Here is a 21,270-nt window from a genome sequence, read left to right on the forward strand (position 1 = left end):
CCAGAGGGTCGTGGACGCGCGGCGGCTCGATTCCCGGTTCCAGTGAGAAGTCCATCCTGAAGCTCCGAAGGTTGAAGATATTTAATAAACAAAATCAAACACAATAACTTAGAAGCGCAAGTTCCCCCCCGACACAAACCTCAGCATGTGACGCCGGAAGAGCTCGACCAATGATAATGATAAACTCCGGCTCAGTAGCATTTGGGCTCCTCGCCTCCTCAGGCTCTCAGAGGGAGCCAAGGACCTGAGAATCACAACTACGTATTCCTACCCCCGACCCTGAAGGCAGCATCTCTGGTCCAATGGGATCTCTCCGACATGCCGACTCATTCCTGCAGCTGTGTGTCGGGCTTGTATCTGCTTTGCTTCCCGAGTAGTTTGAAGTCAGGGAACAGTTCTAGTGTTAAAGGAACCTCGAGAGGAACCTTCTTCTTGTTCTTTAATGCTAACGAGGCGTGTTCAGCTTCTGTCCAATCAGGTGTGTCCGAGGCTGTGATGTCACTGACCTGCTGAGAACAACATGCACTAAGATGCTAACTGCTGGCTAGCATTGTAGCTATCAGTAGCGAGCTATGCTAACCCGTGTAGCCATATTTAATCATGCTTCGTTTGAAACGTTAATGCTGCCTTCACCGTCTGATCATTTGTTGTTGTTTATTAAAGTGCATCCTCCGTTACTTATGACATCCTGCTGCCTGCATGACCCCTGATGTTAGCACGTTAGCATGTTAGCAGTCATGATATTTAGCATGTCGTCCTCTCAGGATGAGCTGTGTGTGTGTGTGTGTGTGTGTGTGTGTGTGTGTGTGTGTGTGTGTGTGTGGTGTGTGTGTGTGTGTGTGGTGTGTGTGTGTGTGTGTGTGTGTGTGTGTGTGTGTGTGTGTGTGTGGTGTGTGTGTGTGTGTGTGTGTGTGTGTGTGTGTGTGTGTGTGTGTGTGTGTGTGTGTGTGTGTGTGTGTGGTGTGTGTGTGTGTGTGTGTGTGTGTGTGTGTGTGTGTGTGTGTGTGTGTGTGTGTGGTGTGTGTGTTGTTCTGCAGCTTCTTTTAAATAAAAACCTTTAATTTAATCCGTGTGTCGTGTCGGAGTGTCTCAGGTGTGTGAGCTAGACAGCAGATCCACGTTTAACAATAGATGTTTATTTAAGCAAATCATTCAAATCAACAAATTAATTGACTGCAAAACCAGTAAAGCACGAGGTGAGGATGTCAGTGGGGTACGTGCAGGGTGAGGGGTGCATGGACCCTCTCCAGATGGCGCCTCCCCCCCCTTAAGACGGGGCCCCAAAGGGATCCACGACAAACCAACATCCTCCTGGGATGTGTCCCATGTGTCTCTGCGATGTGTCTCTGTGATGTGTCCCATGTGTCTCTGTGATGTGTCCCATGTGTCTCTGTGATGTGTCCCATGTGTCTCTGCGATGTGTCTCTGTGATGTGTCCCATGTGTCTCTGCGATGTGTCCCATGTGTCTCTGTGATGTGTCCCATGTGTCTCTGGGATGTGTCTCTGGGATGTGTCCCATGTGTCTCTGGGATGTGTCCCATGTGTCTCTGGGATGTGTCCCATGTGTCTCTGGGATGTGTCCCATGTGTCTCTGTGATGTGTCCCAGTGATGTGTCCCCGCTCAGAGACCCAGCCAAAACTGAACTGCTTTTCCTTCAGGGTAAATATTGTCCTCTCTTGACCTGACTATCAACATCGGCCCCTCTGCTGTCTCCCCGACTCAGACTGCAAGGACTCTGGGTGGGACCCTAGATAACAACCTGTCCTTCACTGCAAACATCGCTGCTGCAGATACACGCTCTACAGCATCAGGAGGACGCGTCCCCAGCTGACCCAGAGAGCCAGCAGGTTCTGGTCCAGGCTTCGTCACCTCACTAGACTACTGCAGCTCCCTCCTGCTGGTCTGCCTGCATTCACCCTCCGACCTCTCTCACCCAGAATGCATTGCTGCTGTTGGTCTTCGCCTCCTGAATTGATTCCACACCACCCGCTCCTTCCGCCCCTCCCTGGCTTCCGGTAGACTGCTAGAATCCACTTCAGGACCCTGGTGCTGCGTACCATGCTGCGAATGGATCTGGCCCTTCCTACATCCAGGACATGGTTAAACCGTGCACCCCAGCACGTGCACTCCGCTCTGCATCAGCCAGACGACTCGCTGCACCCTCGCTGTGAGGGGGACCCAAGTTCCCATCAGCAGGAACACGTGGGTTTGCTGTCCTGGCTCCAAGATGGTGGAACGAGCTCCCTGACATCAGGACAGCAGAAAGCTCACACACCTTCCAGACTGAGACTCATCTCCACCTCGAGGAGAGAACTGCTGACAAAGCACTTATATACTAACAAAGGACTGGCTCCTCTAAAGCCAGCTGAGCAGCACTTGAGATGTTTGGCTCTATGAAACCTGATGTACTTTAGTGATTCTGTGTCTTCCTGGTGGAACGCACTGACTGTGAGTCGCTCTGGAGAAAGCCTCAGCTAAACGTGATGACTGAGCGAAGTTACTGAGTCGATGTGAGTTCACCGCTCGGCTCAGATCCAGCACGTCAGCAAGATCTCACTCTCCTGACCCCTGAGGAACCAGGTTCAATGAACTGCTGCTTCAGCTCAGACTCTCTGATCTGCTGAAGGACTCTGGTCTCAGTGAGAGGTGTGCTCCTGCCTGGGTGAGAGAGAGGCAGGGTGCAGTCTCACCTTCGAAGCCGGAGAGCAGAGCGCAGGTGTCTTTAAGGTGTCCCAGTCCAAAAGGTGGGATCAGTTCATCTGAAGAGAAAGAGGTCCAGACTAACGCACCTTCTGTCTCTACCACATTATCGCCACACTGAGGTCATGTTCCAACGCAGACTAACTCAGTTTCACATTTATCTCATCTTCCAGTTCAGTCGTGTTTCAATCTGATAGCCTTTAGAGGCATCTCAGAAAGAGACCGGTGATAATACAAAGCACATTCAAGCTTTCTTTCACCAGATCAACTCATTCCCTCAGTCAGCAAAGACCTTTGAGACCCTCAGGGCCCCCCCCCCCCTAGAGGGGAGAGGCGGGACCTTTGAGACCCTCAGGGCCCCCCCCCCCCCCCTAGAGGGGAGAGGCGGGACCTTTGAGCCCCCCAGGGCCCCCCCCCCCCCGAGAGGGGAGAGGCGGGACCTTTGAGACCCTCAGGGCCCCCCCCCCCCCCAGAGGGGAGAGGCGGGCCTTTGAGACCCTCAGGGGCCCCCCCCCCCCCCCCGAGAGGGGAGAGGCGGGACCTTTGAGACCCTCAGGGCCCCCCCCCCCGAGAGGGGAGAGGCGGGACCTTTGAGACCCTCAGGGCCCCCCCCCCCCCCCCGAGAGGGGAGAGGCGGGACCTTTGAGACCCTCAGGGGCCCCCCCCCCCGAGAGGGGAGAGGCGGCCTCCTCTTATCGGCCTCACACCCAACCACTTTGTTGTGACTGTAAATATAGAAGATATGAAGCGTTGTCATCGCGGGTTGCACGAGAATATAATTAACTTTCTTTTCAAGTATTCACCCTGATGCAGATCTCAACAGTGTCCCGTGGTGTGTTCAATAAGAGAGACATTTCTGCTCTGTTGTGATTGGTCAACCGCTTCAAGATGTCCCGCCCCTTAGCAGCACTAGCCAATAGGAGCGCGAGTGCTCCATATTCACACACACACTAATGGCGCATTTCCATTGCAGGGCCTCGCCCGGCTTCGTAGGGTATAGTCGGGCCTCGCCGGGCCTCGCCCGCTTCATGGACACACCACAGAAGAACAGGACCTCTTTAATATCTCAGAGCGCAGGGGATAAAGAAGAGACGAGCAGCTGTGAGAGGAGGGGCTTTATTGGACTGACAGGTGGGGGGGGGGGGGACAGGGGGTGAGGGTGAGAATGAGGACAGGTGAGGGTGAGAATGAGGACAGGTGAGAGAGGACAGGTGAGGGTGAGAATGAGGACAGGTGAGAGAGACAGGTGAGAGAGACAGGTGAGAGAGAGAGACAGGTGAGGGTGAGAATGAGGACAGGTGAGAGAGACAGGTGAGAGAGAGAGAGGTGAGGATGAGAGAGACAGGTGAGAGAGACAGGTGTGAGAGAGAGAGAGAGAGGTGAGGATGAGAGAGACAGGTGAGAGAGAGAGAGGTGAGGATGAGAGAGACAGGTGAGAGAGACAGGTGTGAGAGAGAGAGAGAGAGAGGTGAGGATGAGAGAGACAGGTGAGAGAGAGAGGTGAGGATGAGAGAGACAGGTGAGGAGAGACAGGTGAGAGAGAGAGGTGAGGATGAGGACAGGTGGGTGAGAGAGAGAGGTGAGGATGAGGTGAGGGTGAGGATGAGGACAGGTGAGAGAGACAGGTGAGAGAGACAGGTGAGAGAGAGAGGTGAGGATGAGGACAGGTGAGAGAGAGAGAGAGAGAGGTGAGAAAGAGACAGGTGTGAGAGAGAGAGGTGAGGATGAGGACAGGTGAGAGAGACAGGTGAGAGAGAGAGGTGAGGATGAGGACAGGTGAGAGAGACAGGTTAGAGAGAGACAGGTGTGAGAGAGAGAGAGAGAGAGGTGAGAGAGAGACAGGTTGTGAGAGAGAGAGAGAGGTGAGGATGAGGACAGGTGAGAGAGAGACAGGTTAGTGAGAGACAGGTGAGGATGAGGACAGGTGAGGATGAGGACAGGTGAGAGAGAGACAGGTTAGTGAGAGACAGGTTAGAGAGAGACAGGTGAGGATGAGGACAGGTGAGGATGAGGACAGGTGAGAGAGAGGACAGGTGAGGATGAGGACAGGTGAGGACAGATCAGGTTTGACAGTCCATCTCCAGAGTCCTGGTCTCGTTTCTCCAGGGGACGACCCAGACCTCCGTGTGACACTCGAACGTCTGGAAGACACAACGGGACATTCCCAATGAAGCTGAGACGCTAAACCGGGGGGTCAAACTGCATTTCATCGCGGGCCACATCAGCGTTATGGCTGCACTCAAAGGGCCGGTTGTAACTTTAAGACTATATAAAAATACATCATATATATAAAATAATGTATTCTATCACATCATTGCCTCTGCATTGGATTATCATGGGACAGGGTAAGTCTCTTCAGTGCGTATGTCCCAAAATGATTTAAAAAGAAAAGCCAAATTCTGGAGAAAAAAGAAATAGAAGTGACATTTTGAAATAAAAATCTAATTCTGAGAAAACGGAATTCTATGAAAAAAATGCACTTTTTTTTTTTGAAAAGTCATATTTGAGATGCATTGTGGGAAATGTAGTTTATGCTTCTGTAGCATGTAACCGTATAATAAACATATTATATTCTTTGCAAGCTCTTGTGGGGCCGCAGGAAGTGAAGCCGCGGGCCGGATGTGGCCCCCGGGCCTTGAGTTGGACATGTCTCACCTGCTTCAGGGACCCCTCAGGCTGCAGGTCACACCTGGACAGATCCTGGTTGTGGTCTCGTTTCCGGCACAGCGTTCTGGAAATCTCCAAATCCACGACGTACCGAAGCCCCTTCACCACCTGAGAGACAGACGGGACCAGAACCTCAGAGACAGACGGGACCAGAACCTCAGAGACACTGGACCAGAACCTCAGAGACACTGGACCAGAACCTGAGAGACACTGGACCAGAACCTCAGAGACACTGGACCAGAACCTCAGAGACACTGGACCAGAACCTGAGAGACACTGGACCAGAGCCTCAGAGACACTGGACCAGAACCTGAGAGACACTGGACCAGAACCTCAGAGACACTGGACCAGAACCTCAGAGACACTGGACCAGAACCTGAGAGACACTGGACCAGAGCCTCAGAGACACAGGACCAGAGCCTCAGAGAACCTCAGAGACACTGGACCAGAGCCTCAGAGACACTGGACCAGAACCTGAGAGGACACTGGACCAGAGCCTCAGAGACACTGGACCAGAACCTGAGAGACACTGGACCAGAGCCTCAGAGACACAGGACCAGAGCCTCAGAGAACCTCAGAGACACTGGACCAGAACCTCAGAGACACTGGACCAGAGCCTCAGAGACACTGGACCAGAACCTGAGAGACACTGGACCAGAGCCTCAGAGACACAGGACCAGAACCTCAGAGACACTGGACCAGAACCTGAGAGACACTGGACCAGAGCCTCAGAGACACAGGACCAGAGCCTCAGAGAACCTCAGAGACACTGGACCAGAGCCTCAGAGACACTGGACCAGAACCTGAGAGACACTGGACCAGAGCCTCAGAGACACTGGACCAGAACCTGAGAGACACTGGACCAGAGCCTCAGAGACACAGGACCAGAGCCTCAGAGAACCTCAGAGACACTGGACCAGAACCTCAGAGACACTGGACCAGAGCCTCAGAGACACTGGACCAGAACCTGAGAGACACTGGACCAGAGCCTCAGAGACACAGGACCAGAACCTCAGAGACACTGGACCAGAGCCTCAGAGACACTGGACCAGAACCTGAGAGACACTGGACCAGAGCCTCAGAGACACAGGACCAGAGCCTCAGAGAACCTCAGAGACACTGGACCAGAACCTCAGAGACACTGGACCAGAGCCTCAGAGACACTGGACCAGAACCTGAGAGACACTGGACCAGAGCCTCAGAGACACAGGACCAGAACCTCAGAGACACTGGACCAGAGCCTCAGAGACACTGGACCAGAACCTCAGACACTGGACCAGAGCCTCAGAGACACTGGACCAGAACCTCAGAGACACTGGACCAGAACCTCAGAGACACTGGACCAGAACCTCAGAGACACTGGACCAGAACCTCAGAGACACTGGACCAGAACCTCAGAGACACTGGACCAGAGCCTCAGAGAACCTCAGAGACACTGGACCAGAGCCTCAGAGACACTGGACCAGAACCTCAGAGACACTGGACCAGAACCTCAGAGACACTGGACCAGAACCTCAGAGACACTGGACCAGAACCTCAGAGACACTGGACCAGAACCTGAGAGACACTGGACCAGAGCCTCAGAGACACAGGACCAGAACCTCAGAGACACTGGACCAGAGCCTCAGAGAACCTCAGAGACACTGGACCAGAACCTCAGAGACACTGGACCAGAGCCTCAGAGACACTGGACCAGAGCCTCAGAGACACTGGACCAGAACCTCAGAGACACTGGACCAGAGCCTCAGAGACACTGGACCAGAGCCTCAGAGAACCTCAGAGACACTGGACCAGAGCCTCAGAGACACTGGACCAGAGCCTCAGAGACACTGGACCAGAACCTCAGAGACACTGGACCAGAACCTCAGAGACACTGGACCAGAACCTCAGAGACACTGGACCAGAGCCTCAGAGACACTGGACCAGAGCCTCAGAGACACTGGACCAGAGCCTCAGAGACAGACAGGACCAGAGCCTCAGAGACACAGGACCAGAGCCTCAGAGACACTGGACCAGAACCTCAGACACACTGGACCAGAACCTCAGAGACACTGGACCAGAGCCTCAGAGACACTGGACCAGAACCTCAGACACACTGGACCAGAACCTCAGAGACAGACAGGACCAGAGCCTCAGAGACACTGGACCAGAGCCTCAGAGACACAGGACCAGAACCTCAGAGACAGACAGGACCAGAACCTCAGAGACACTGGACCAGAGCCTCAGAGACACTGGACCAGAGCCTCAGAGACACTGGACAAGAACCTCAGAGACACAGGACCAGAACCTCAGAGACAGACAGGACCAGAACCTCAGAGACACTGGACCAGAGCCTCAGAGACACTGGACCAGAGCCTCAGAGACACAGGACCAGAACCTCAGAGACAGACAGGACCAGAGCCTCAGAGACACTGGACCAGAACCTCAGAGACACTGGACCAGAGACACTGGACCAGAGCCTCAGAGAACCTCAGAGACACTGGACCAGAACCTCAGAGACACTGGACCAGAGCCTCAGAGAACCTCAGAGACACTGTACCAGAGCCTCAGAGAACCTCAGAGACACTGGACCAGAACCTCAGAGACACTGGACCAGAACCTCAGAGACACTGGACCAGAGCCTCAGAGACACTGGACCAGAGCCTCAGAGACACTGGACCAGAACCTCAGAGACACTGGACCAGAACCTGAGAGACACTGGACCAGAACCTGAGAGACACAGGACCAGAACCTCAGAGACACTGGACCAGAGCCTCAGAGAACCTCAGAGACACTGGACCAGAGCCTCAGAGAACCTCAGAGACACTGGACCAGAACCTCAGAGACACTGGACCAGAGCCTCAGAGACACTGGACCAGAGCCTCAGAGACACTGGACCAGAACCTCAGAGACACTGGACCAGAGCCTCAGAGACACTGGACCAGAGTCTCAGAGACACTGGACCAGAGCCTCAGAGACACTGGACCAGAACCTCAGAGACACTGGACCAGAGCCTCAGAGACACTGGACCAGAGCCTCAGAGAACCTCAGAGACACTGGACCAGAACCTCAGAGACACTGGACCAGAGCCTCAGAGACACTGGACCAGAGCCTCAGAGACACTGGACCAGAACCTCAGAGACACTGGACCAGAACCTCAGAGACACTGGACCAGAGCCTCAGAGACAGACAGGACCAGAGCCTCAGAGACACAGGACAAGAACCTCAGAGACACAGGACCAGAACCTCAGAGACAGACAGGACCAGAACCTCAGAGACACTGGACCAGAGCCTCAGAGACACTGGACCAGAGCCTCAGAGACACAGGACCAGAACCTCAGAGACACAGGACCAGACAGGACCAGAGCCTCAGAGACAGACAGGACCAGAACCTCAGAGACACTGGACCAGAACCTCAGAGACACTGGACCAGAGCCTCAGAGAAACTGGACCAGAGCCTCATAGAAACTGGACCAGAGCCTCAGAGACACTGGACCAGAGCCTCAGAGACACTGGACCAGAGCCTCAGACACTGGACCAGAACCTCAGACACACTGGACCAGAACCTCAGACACACTGGACCAGAACCTCAGACACACTGGACCAGAACCTCAGAGACACTGGACCAGAGCCTCAGAGACACTGGACCAGAGCCTCAGAGACACAGGACAAGAACCTCAGAGACACAGGACCAGAACCTCAGAGACAGACAGGACCAGAACCTCAGAGACACTGGACCAGAGCCTCAGAGACACAGGACCAGAACCTCAGAGACACAGGACCAGAGCCAGACAGGACCAGAGCCTCAGAGACAGACAGGACCAGAACCTCAGAGACACTGGACCAGAACCTCAGAGACACTGGACCAGAGCCTCAGAGACACTGGACCAGAGCCTCGGAGACACTGGACCAGAACCTCAGAGACACTGGACCAGAGCCTCAGAGAAACTGGACCAGAGCCTCAGAGACACTGGACCAGAACCTCAGAGACACTGGACCAGAGCCTCAGAGACACTGGACCAGAGCCTCAGAGACACTGGACCAGAGCCTCAGAGACACTGGACCAGAGCCTCAGAGACACTGGACAAGAGCCTCAGAGACACTGGACCAGAACCTCAGAGACACTGGACCAGAACCTCAGAGACACAGGACCAGAGCCTCAGAGACACTGGACCAGAGCCTCAGAGACACTGGACAAGAGCCTCAGAGACACTGGACCAGAGCCTCAGAGACACAGGACCAGAACCTCAGAGACACTGGACCAGAGCCTCAGAGACACAGGACCAGAACCTCAGAGACAGACAGGACCAGAGCCTCAGAGACAGACAGGAGCAGAACCTCAGAGACACAGGACCAGAACCTCAGAGACACAGGACCAGAACCTCAGAGACACTGGACCAGAACCTCAGAGACACTGGACCAGAACCTCAGAGACACAGGACCAGAACCTCAGAGACACTGGACCAGAACCTCAGAGACACTGGACCAGAGCCTCAGAGACAGACAGGACCAGAACCTCAGAGATACTGGACCAGAACCTCAGAGACACTGGACCAGAGCCTCAGAGACACTGGACCAGAACCTCAGAGACAGACAGGACCAGAGCCTCAGAGACAGACAGGACCAGAGCCTCAGAGACAGACAGGACCAGAGCCTCAGAGACAGACAGGACCAGAGCCTCAGAGACAGACAGGACCAGAACCTCAGAGACACTGGACCAGAGCCTCAGAGACACTGGACCAGAACCTCAGAGACACAGGACCAGAACCTCAGAGACACTGGACCAGAACCTCAGAGACACAGGACCAGTGAATCAGAGACAGACTGGACCAGAACCTCAGAGACACAGGACCAGAGCCTCAGAGACAGACAGGACCAGAACCTCAGAGACAGACAGGACCAGAGCCTCAGAGACAGACAGGACCAGAGCCTCAGAGACACTGGACCAGAACCTCAGAGACACAGGACCAGAACCTCAGAGACAGACAGGACCAGAGCCTCAGAGACACTGGACCAGAGCCTCAGAGCCACAGGACCAGAACCTCAGAGACAGACAGGACCAGAGCCTCAGAGACAGACAGGACCAGAACCTCAGAGACACTGGACCAGAACCTCAGAGACACTGGACCAGAGCCTCAGAGACACTGGACCAGAGCCTCAGAGACAGACAGGACCAGAACCTCAGAGACACTGGACCAGAGCCTCAGAGACACTGGACCAGAACCTCAGAGACACTGGACCAGAGCCTCAGAGACACTGGACCAGAACCTCAGAGACACAGGACCAGAACCTCAGAGACACAGGACCAGAACCTCAGAGACAGACAGCACCAGAACCTCAGAGACACTGGACCAGAACCTCAGAGACACTGGACCAGAGCCTCAGAGACAGACAGGACCAGAGCCTCAGAGACAGACAGGACCAGAACCTCAGAGACACTGGACCAGAGCCTCAGAGACAGACAGGACCAGACCCTCAGAGACACAGGACCAGAGCCTCAGAGACAGACAGGACCAGAACCTCAGAGACACTGGACCAGAACCTCAGAGACACTGGACCAGAGCCTCAGAGACACTGGACCAGAACCTCAGAGACAGACAGGACCAGAGCCTCAGAGACAGACAGGAGCAGAACCTCAGAGACACAGGACCAGAACCTCAGAGACACTGGACCAGAACCTCAGAGACACTGGACCAGAACCTCAGAGACAGACAGGACCAGAGCCTCAGAGACACTGGACCAGAACCTCAGAGACACTGGACCAGAGCCTCAGAGACAGACAGGACCAGAACCTCAGAGATACTGGACCAGAACCTCAGAGACACTGGACCAGAGCCTCAGAGACACTGGACCAGAACCTCAGAGACAGACAGGACCAGAGCCTCAGAGACAGACAGGACCAGAGCCTCAGAGACAGACAGGACCAGAGCCTCAGAGACAGACAGGACCAGAGCCTCAGAGACAGACAGGACCAGAACCTCAGAGACACTGGACCAGAGCCTCAGAGACACTGGACCAGAACCTCAGAGACACAGGACCAGAACCTCAGAGACACTGGACCAGAACCTCAGAGACACAGGACCAGTGAATCAGAGACAGACTGGACCAGAACCTCAGAGACACAGGACCAGAGCCTCAGAGACAGACAGGACCAGAACCTCAGAGACAGACAGGACCAGAGCCTCAGAGACAGACAGGACCAGAGCCTCAGAGACACTGGACCAGTGAATCAGAACCATAGACTGTGAAGACCACTTCAGAGACAAGGAGCCGGTTTTAAAGACTAGGGGACAGGAAGTGTAGGTCATGTGACCTGGTTGCGTACCTGCCGCTGCGCTCGGAGGATGGCGGACGGTTTGAAGAGGAAGGCGTCGTTCGATTGGTCGTTGAAGCGGACGGCGGCAGCGAGGACGACGCCCCTCAGAGAGACGTCCGTCCTAATGACATCAGTCAGAGAGCCGGGCATCGAACCGGCACCCTCTGACAGGAAGAGGAGAGTAACATTTACTCAAGTACTGAAGCAGAGAGAGTAAAAGTACACATATCCTTTACTCAAGTAGAAGTACACACATCCTTTACTCAAGTAGAAGTACACACATCCTGTACTCAAGAAGTACACACATCCTGTACTCAAGTAGAAGTACACACATCCTGTACTCAAGAAGTACACACATCCTGTACTCAAGTAGAAGTACACACATCCTTTACTCAAGTAGAAGTACACACATCCCTTACTCAAGTAGAAGTACACACATCCCTTACTCAAGTAGAAGTACACGCATCCTTTACTCGAGTAGAAGTACACACATCCTGTACTCAAGTAGAAGTACACACATCCTTTACTCAAGTAGAAGTACACATCCTGTACTCAAGTAGAAGTACACACATCATGTACTCAAGAAGTACACACATCCTGTACTCAAGTAGAAGTACACACATCCTGTACTCAAGTAGAAGTACAGATACTCCTGTTTAAAAATACTCTGGTGAAAGTAGAAGTACTGACTAAACTTCTTTACTCAAGTCAAAGTAAAGAGGCTTTGAAGTGTCCTTCATTAGAAAGTACCCATAGCTAGCAGCTGCTTTAAAGAGTACCTGACCTCCCTTTATATCAATAGAACAATAATGTCATTGTTAGCTAATGAATGTTTCCATGGTGACCAACGGCAACATGACAACGTTTCCATTGGTCCCTCTTCTTTAGAGAAGACCAGGAAGTGATGGATACACGGATCGTGTTCCAACCAATAGGCACGCAGTGACTCTAAAGAATAATGACCACGCACCAACACACATTCAGACTAAAGGAACCAGCTGTTTGGAGAATGAGAGAAGTAGAAAGTACAGGTATTTGAGTTCAACATGTGAGAAGTAGAAAGTACAGGTATTTGAGTTCAACATGTGAGAAGTAGAAAGTACAGGTATTTGAGTTCAACATGAGAGAAGTAGAAAGTACAGGTATTTGAGTTCAACATGAGAGAAGTAGAAAGTACAGGTATTTGTGTTCAACATGTAAGAAGTAGAAAGTACAGGTATTTGGGTTCAACATGTAAGAAGTAGAAAGTACAGGTATTTGAGTTCAACATGAGAGAAGTAGAAAGTACAGGTATTTGAGTTCAACATGAGAGAAGTAGAAAGTACAGGTATTTGAGTTCAACATGATAGAAGTAGAAAGTACAGGTATTTGAGTTCAACATGAGAGAAGTAGAAAGTACAGGTATTTGTGTTCAACATGTAAGAAGTAGAAAGTACAGGTATTTGGGTTCAACATGTAAGAAGTAGAAAGTACAGGTATTTGAGATCAACATGTGAGAAGTAGAAAGTACAGGTATTTGAGTTCAACATGTGAGAAGTAGAAAGTACAGGTATTTGAGTTCAACATGAGAGAAGTAGAAAGTACAGGTATTTGAGTTCAACATGTGAGAAGTAGAAAGTACAGGTATTTGAGTTCAACATGTAAGAAGTAGAAAGTACAGGTATTTGAGTTCAACATGTAAGAAGTAGAAAGTACAGGTATTTGGGTTCAACATGTGAGAAGTAGAAAGTACAGGTATTTGAGTTCAACATGTGATACCTGTACTTTCTACTTCTCAACATGTGAGAAGTAGAAAGTACAGGTATTTGAGTTCAACATGTAAGAAGTAGAAAGTACAGGTATTTGAGTTCAACATGTAGAAGTAGAAAGTACAGGTATTTGAGTTCAACATGTGAGAAGTAGAAAGTACAGGTATTTGAGTTCAACATGTAGAGAAGTAGAAAGTACAGGTATTTGAGTTCAACATGTAGAGAAGTAGAAAGTACAGGTATTTGAGTTCAACATGTAAGAAGTAGAAAGTACAGGTATTTGAGTTCAACATGTGAGAAGTAGAAAGTACAGGTATTTGAGTTCAACATGAGAGAAGTAGAAAGTACAGGTATTTGAGTTCAACATGTAGAAGTAGAAAGTACAGGTATTTGAGTTCAACATGAGAGAAGTAGAAAGTACAGGTATTTGAGTTCAACATGTAGAGAAGTAGAAAGTACAGGTATTTGAGTTCAACATGTAGAGAAGTAGAAAGTACAGGTATTTGAGTTCAACATGTAAGAAGTAGAAAGTACAGGTATTTGGTTCAACATGTAGAGAAGTAGAAAGTACAGGTATTTGGGTTCAACATGTAAGAAGTAGAAAGTACAGGTATTTGAGTTCAACATGAGAGAAGTAGAAAGTACAGGTATTTGGGTTCAACATGTAAGAAGTAGAAAGTACAGGTATTTGAGTTCAACATGTAGAGAAGTAGAAAGTACAGGTATTTGAGTTCAACATGTAGAGAAGTAGAAAGTACAGGTATTTGAGTTCAACATGTGAGAAGTAGAAAGTACAGGTATTTGAGTTCAACATGTAGAGAAGTAGAAAGTACAGGTATTTGAGTTCAACATGTAAGAAGTAGAAAGTACAGGTATTTGAGTTCAACATGTAAGAAGTAGAAAGTACAGGTATTTGAGTTCAACATGTAAGAAGTAGAAAGTACAGGTATTTGAGTTCAACATGTGAGAAGTAGAAAGTACAGGTATTTGAGTTCAACATGTAGAGAAGTAGAAAGTACAGGTATTTGAGTTCAACATGTAAGAAGTAGAAAGTACAGGTATTTGAGTTCAACATGTGAGAAGTAGAAAGTACAGGTATTTGAGGTTCAACATGTGAGAAGTAGAAAGTACAGGTATTTGAGTTCAACATGTAGAAGTAGAAAGTACAGGTATTTGAGTTCAACATGTGAGAAGTAGAAAGTACAGGTATTTGAGTTCAACATGTAGAGAAGTAGAAAGTACAGGTATTTGGTTCAACATGTAGAGAAGTAGAAAGTACAGGTATTTGAGTTCAACATGTAGAGAAGTAGAAAGTACAGGTATTTGAGTTCAACATGTAAGAAGTAGAAAGTACAGGTATTTGAGTTCAACATGTAAGAAGTAGAAAGTACAGGTATTTGAGTTCAACATGTAAGAAGTAGAAAGTACAGGTATTTGAGTTCAACATGTGAGAAGTAGAAAGTACAGGTATTTGAGTTCAACATGTAAGAAGTAGAAAGTACAGGTATTTGAGTTCAACATGTAAGAAGTAGAAAGTACAGGTATTTGAGTTCAACATGTAAGAAGTAGAAAGTACAGGTATTTGAGTTCAACATGTGAGAAGTAGAAAGTACAGGTATTTGAGTTCAACATGTGAGAAGTAGAAAGTACAGGTATTTGAGTTCAACATGTAGAGAAGTAGAAAGTACAGGTATTTGAGTTCAACATGTAAGAAGTAGAAAGTACAGGTATTTGAGTTCAACATGTAAGAAGTAGAAAGTACAGGTATTTGAGTTCAACATGTAAGAAGTAGAAAGTACAGGTATTTGAGTTCAACATGTAAGAAGTAGAAAGTACAGGTATTTGAGTTCAACATGTAAGAAGTAGAAAGTACAGGTATTTGTGTTCAACATGTAAGAAGTAGAAAGTACAGGTATTTGAGTTCAACATGTAAGAAGTAGAAAGTACAGGTATTTGAGTTCAACATGTAGAAGTAGAAAGTACAGGTATTTGAGTTCAACATGTAAGAAGTAGAAAGTACAGGTATTTGAGTTCAACATGTAGAGAAGTAGAAAGTACAGGTATTTGAGTTCAACATGTAAGAAGTAGAAAGTACAGGTATTTGAGTTCAACATGTAAGAAGTAGAAAGTACAGGTATTTGAGTTCAACATGTAAGAAGTAGAAAGTACAGGTATTTGAGTTCAACATGTAAGAAGTAGAAAGTACAGGTATTTGAGTTCAACATGTAGAGAAGTAGAAAGTACAGGTATTTGAGTTCAACATGTAGAGAAGTAGAAAGTACAGGTATTTGATGTTCAACATGTAAGAAGTAGAAAGTACAGGTATTTGATGTTCAACATGTAAGAAGTAGAAAGTACAGGTATTTGAGTTCAACATGTGAGAAGTAGAAAGTACAGGTATTTGAGTTCAACATGTGAAGAAGTAGAAAGTACAGGTATTTGAGTTCAACATGTAGAGAAGTAGAAAGTACAGGTATTTGAGTTCAACATGTAGAGAAGTAGAAAGTACAGGTATTTGAGTTCAACATGTAGAGAAGTAGAAAGTACAGGTATTTGAGTTCAACATGTAAGAAGTAGAAAGTACAGGTATTTGAGTTCAACATGTAAGAAGTAGAAAGTACAGGTATTTGAGTTCAACATGTGAGAAGTAGAAAGTACAGGTATTTGAGTTCAACATGTGAGAAGTAGAAAGTACAGGTATTTGAGTTCAACATGTTGAACTAGAAAGTACAGGTATTTGAGTTCAACATGAGAGAAGTAGAAAGTACAGGTATTTGGGTTCAACATGTAAGAAGTAGAAAGTACAGGTATTTGAGTTCAACATGTAAGAAGTAGAAAGTACAGGTATTTGATGTTCAACATGTAAGAAGTAGAAAGTACAGGTATTTGAGTTCAACATGTAAGAAGTAGAAAGTACAGGTATTTGAGTTCAACATGTAAGAAGTAGAAAGTACAGGTATTTGAGGTTCAACATGTAAGAAGTAGAAAGTACAGGTATTTGAGGTCAACATGTAAGAAGTAGAAAGTACAGGTATTTGAGTTCAACATGTAAGAAGTAGAAAGTACAGGTATTTGAGTTCAACATGTAAGAAGTAGAAAGTACAGGTATTTGAGTTCAACATGTAAGAAGTAGAAAGTACAGGTATTTGAGTTCAACATGTAAGAAGTAGAAAGTACAGGTATTTGAGTTCAACATGTAAGAAGTAGAAAGTACAGGTATTTGAGTTCAACATGTAAGAAGTAGAAAGTACAGGTATTTGTGTTCAACATGTAAGAAGTAGAAAGTACAGGTATTTGAGTTCAACATGTAAGAAGTAGAAAGTACAGGTATTTGAGTTCAACATGTAAGAAGTAGAAAGTACAGGTATTTGAGTTCAACATGTAAGAAGTAGAAAGTACAGGTATTTGGTTCAACATGTAAGAAGTAGAAAGTACAGGTATTTGGGTTCAACATGTAAGAAGTAGAAAGTACAGGTATTTGAGTTCAACATGTAAGAAGTAGAAAGTACAGGTATTTGAGTTCAACATGTAGAGAAGTAGAAAGTACAGGTATTTGAGTTCAACATGTAGAGAAGTAGAAAGTACAGGTATTTGAGTTCAACATGAGAGAAGTAGAAAGTACAGGTATTTGAGTTCAACATGTAGAGAAGTAGAAAGTACAGGTATTTGTGTTCAACATGTAAGAAGTAGAAAGTACAGGTATTTGTAGTTCAACATGTAAGAAGTAGAAAGTACAGGTATTTGAGTTCAACATGTAAGAAGTAGAAAGTACAGGTATTTGGGTTCAACATGTGAGAAGTAGAAAGTACAGGTATTTGAGTTCAACATGTAAGAAGTAGAAAGTACAGGTATTTGTGTTCAACATGTAGAAGTAGAAAGTACAGGTATTTGTGTTCAACATGTAAGAAGTAGAAAGTACAGGTATTTGTGTTCAAAATGTTCAACATGTGAGAAGTAGAAAGTACAGGTATTTGTGTTCAACATGTAAGAAGTAGAAAGTACAGGTATTTGAGTTCAACATGTTGAAGTAGAAAGTACAGGTATTTGGGTTCAACATGTGAGAAGTAGAAAGTACAGGTATTTGTGTTCAACATGTAAGAAGTAGAAAGTACAGGTATTTGGTTCAACATGTGAGAAGTAGAAAGTACAGGTATTTGAGTTCAACATGTAAGAAGTAGAAAGTACAGGTATTTGAGTTCAACATGTAGAAGTAGAAAGTACAGGTATTTGAGTTCAACATGTAAGAAGTAGAAAGTACAGGTATTTGAGTTCAACATGTGAAGAAGTAGAAAGTACAGGTATTTGTGTTCAACATGTAAGAAGTAGAAAGTACAGGTATTTGAGTTCAACATGTAAGAAGTAGAAAGTACAGGTATTTGAGTTCAACATGTAAGAAGTAGAAAGTACAGGTATTTGAGTTCAACATGTGAGAAGTAGAAAGTACAGGTATTTGAGTTCAACATGTAAGAAGTAGAAAGTACAGGTATTTGAGTTCAACATGTAAGAAGCAGAAAGTATAAAGTCGTCAGAAAAATAAGTAGTGGAGTAAAGTACTGATACCAGAAACATGTACTTAAGTACAGAAACGAAGTATTTGTACTCCTCCCCCCTGCCCTCCTCTCTCAGACCTCCTCAGCGTCTCATTTGGAGGAAAGTCAGAAACCAGAAACATGTACTTAAGTACAGAAACGAAGTATTCATACTCTACTACTTCCACCTCTGCACACAATCAAGGACCCCATGAAGAAGAGAGTTACTCTGGGGTCAACGCAAGAACTAATTGTGATTATTTAGAAACACAAATGATTGATGATTTTTGCATCTTCACACACGTTCCCATTAAAGTGATTCTAAGGTTTCTAAAGAGTATGTCGCCCAAACAAGTATGTTTAGTTTAGTCTGTAAAATAAGATTGGTAGGCCGTGATTTCTCTGTATTTAATTAAATGTTTTATTTCAACACATATTTAGCATTTACCAGATATTGGGCTTCCTAAAAGGAGTACATTTCACGGGTCCATATTGTGCTCTGGACGACTTGGGGTTAGTGTTAGCTTAGCATAGGCTAGCTGGATACATTGACTTGATCAACAGGAAACTGCATTAGTCCATATTTTCAGCCTCGGATATTTCTGCAACTCCTCATTTAAAGCCATGTTGAGCCTCCGTGTGAGCGCGCGGCACGCTGTGGTCAGTGATTCTGCGTCACAGCGGCTCAGCGCCCCAGAGAGCAGGCCTCTCTTTCCACACGGCACTTATGTATCCCCTCCACTCCCTCCTGCCGGCGCAGCGTTTCCACCCGTCGGCATCATCATAAATAAAGTGTTGCACCAACAGACCATGTGACCGAGTGGAGTTTCCACATTCCTCCACATAAACTGGTTCCATACTCGTCAGGAAGGTCTGGCTTTTACGGCCGAACATAACCCGTTTAACTGTCCCCGTATAAACATCTCCCGACACACGTGTGTGCGCCGCAGCGTTCTGGGCTAGGGTTACAGAGATGTTTCCGTGCGTTCACTGCCAGCGAGCCCCCGCAGCAACGGCTCCTTTCAGAGCTAATTACATTGTGGTTTCACTTTAAATCCTGCAGCAGCTAACTTTAAAACTAGCAGGATTACATTTAGATTCCCGTCTAGATTACATGTCATTCTGTTGCAACTCTAAACCAAAGCGAAAGATCTGGACCGAGCATCTGAAGAGAGGAGGGAAGTGTATGTGCCCATCAAGAGAAGCATTAGACTTGATGGAACACATGTTGCAGACATCAGATAGCAGGTGCAGCTCACAAGACGATTAGACGATTAGGATATCATGGATACGCTGCCTCCATGTCGAGTCGCTGTGTCTGTGCATCCTTTCAGGAGGTCAGGAGGATGCCTGCAGTACCTGCTGTTTCCACTGGTCTCTTCTATGAGATGCCAGTGATGTTAAAGGGAGGGAATGCTCATGACACGCATTTTTAAATAATTATCATCCGATAAAACAGACTCTGCCAGTCTTTTTTTTTTAAATGTTTTATCCGATGATGTTATCAGTGATTTTAAACTGATTAATTACCGAAATAACATCAACCCTGTGGGCGGCGCCATTTTACCGGAAGTGACGTAAACTATGCGTTTGGTGTAGAGGACAAATTGATGTTCATGTTATTTACTCTAGTTACTCTCTCAATTCTATAGAAATATGCCTCGCTGTATCGCGAAACATTGCCACAATTCGGATAGGAACAATCCACGGGATGCTCGGTTCCATCTGTTGCCAACGGGTAAGCGTAGGAAGTACGTTCGGAGGCAGTGGCTAGCGAAATGTGCTCGGCCCGAACCGAGAGATTTACAGGCTCATGTATGCAGCGAACATTTCAAATTTCCGGACGACTACTCTGAGAGTATGATCAAACATAACATGGGATTTATTAAACGAGATGCAGTACCATCGGTCTTTCTGGTGTCATCACCGACCAGGACACCAGTTCGGCCAGTTGAGAAATCGCCCTCTGCCAGTGTGAAGCAACGGAGAAGCAGAAGTAGTGCTCGGAGTAAGAATAAGGTATGTTATAGCGCATTTCCATTGCAGCGGCTAGCCCCGTTTTAACGTCCTTTAGCGTCCAGGCCAGGACAGTTTTTGGTGGCCTTTCCATGTAGCGTAGTACCGGCTAGCGGGTACTTTCCCCGAGTTTTTCCGGCCCCATAAAATCGTGGTTCTAGGGCCAGGGACAACGAGGCTGAGTATGCTAAACTAGAGAGGGAATCGCTAGCAAGGGTGGTACTACATGCATACTATCTACTAAGTAGGCCTACATTGGGGTTGTATTGTTCGCCTTTTTAGAAAACTTTATTTTACATTATTTGGGCAGTACATGATATACACAATTGTATTGTTTGCCTGCAGTTGGCCTTTTAATTAAGAAAATATTTGAATTTGAAGTTTTGTAGACAGGGATCTTTTGGAATGATCTAGTCTTTGTAATTGTCCGGCGACGTTTCTCAGACCGTCCAGACTGCTTTAATTCTCTAGCTTAAATCAGTAAATGTTCTAAAATGTTTGCTGGGGCCCTGACAATACATTAGCAGACAGGAATGTCCGTATTGCCATCATTTGGACGAGTCCGAACTCAAATACTCCGCCATGTTTTCGTGTGTTTACAAAGTGAACGCATGGATGACGTCACGTGACTATTGAAAATGGCCAAAATGGCAGCTGCCTGACGGAATATACAGGTTTGAATAAAAAAGAGCTATAAAATCATTATTTACCGGGGAATATCGCTGATCTCTTCAGGGTGTGGTTTAAACATAATGTTTCACTAAATACTGAAGTTTTGATAAATTATCTAATGAGTGGAGCCTTCCTTTAAAGAGCCGTCTGCTCGGACAGTGTTCGTTTTGGTTTAGTCTCATGCTGCGTTCACCGGACGCGATGCGATGTCTGGGGGCGGCGCGATTACATGTAAAGTCAATGAGACGCGGACAGACGCGAATTCACTGCGACGGCGCGCATGGAGCGGTGGACTCGGCGTGAATCATGCGATTGAGGCGATTTGAACGGGGAACGCGAGAGTTCAATTTGTTCAACTCGAGCGTCAAATTCACGTGACGCGTTCTCGCAAAAGCCAATCAGTGTTGGGATTCCCTCTGACGTCCCTCTGACGTCCCTCTGACGTCCCTCTGACGTCCCTCTGACGTCCTGCTGTTGGTCAGTTGTAAAGATGGAAGAGATGATCGTTGTGGCTGTGAGTGGGTTCCCGGAGATTTACGATACAATGTCGTAACCTATATCTACGGGACCGCAACAACAAGGAGCTGGGAGGAGAATAAGAACCCAGAGACGGCGTTTGTAGGACTTCCACAGAAGGCACA

At 47.5% G+C, this 21,270-nt stretch overlaps 2 protein-coding genes and 1 long non-coding RNA gene across 4 annotated transcripts in view; 1 reads left to right on the top strand and 2 right to left on the bottom strand.

Annotated features, from left to right (window-relative positions):
* The window catches only part of apmap (adipocyte plasma membrane associated protein), an 11,092-nt gene extending 9,550 nt beyond the window's left edge, over positions 1-1,542 (bottom strand). Inside the window, exon 1 of the mRNA XM_034079591.2 lies at positions 1,302-1,542. Coding sequence (XP_033935482.1) covers positions 1,302-1,542 — 241 coding nt within the window. The remainder of the gene's footprint in view (positions 1-1,301) is intronic.
* Positions 1,543-3,845: 2,303 nt separating this feature from the next.
* On the top strand, positions 3,846-4,811 carry LOC139433580 (uncharacterized). 2 transcript variants are annotated; one of them, XR_011643011.1, is made up of 3 exons: positions 3,846-4,264; positions 4,315-4,506; positions 4,736-4,811. It is a non-coding gene; the product is annotated as an uncharacterized lncRNA (long non-coding RNA). The 2 variants fall into 2 exon arrangements; XR_011643012.1 differs by lacking the exon at positions 4,736-4,811 and having other exon boundaries at positions 3,873-3,899; positions 3,949-4,264; positions 4,315-4,540.
* Positions 4,565-11,856, bottom strand: LOC117443690 (cystatin-F-like). Its single transcript, XM_034079594.2, has 3 exons — positions 11,674-11,856; positions 5,358-5,477; positions 4,565-4,843 (listed from the first exon to the last, which is right to left on the bottom strand). Exons 1-3 carry the CDS (start codon positions 11,812-11,814, stop codon positions 4,763-4,765), a joined length of 342 nt encoding a protein of 113 aa, XP_033935485.1. The 5' UTR covers positions 11,815-11,856; the 3' UTR covers positions 4,565-4,762.
* Positions 11,857-21,270: the final 9,414 nt, after the last annotated feature.

This window comes from Pseudochaenichthys georgianus, unplaced genomic scaffold, assembly GCF_902827115.2.
Source record: "Pseudochaenichthys georgianus unplaced genomic scaffold, fPseGeo1.2 scaffold_657_arrow_ctg1, whole genome shotgun sequence".
Classification (NCBI taxonomy): Eukaryota; Metazoa; Chordata; class Actinopteri; order Perciformes; family Channichthyidae; genus Pseudochaenichthys; species Pseudochaenichthys georgianus.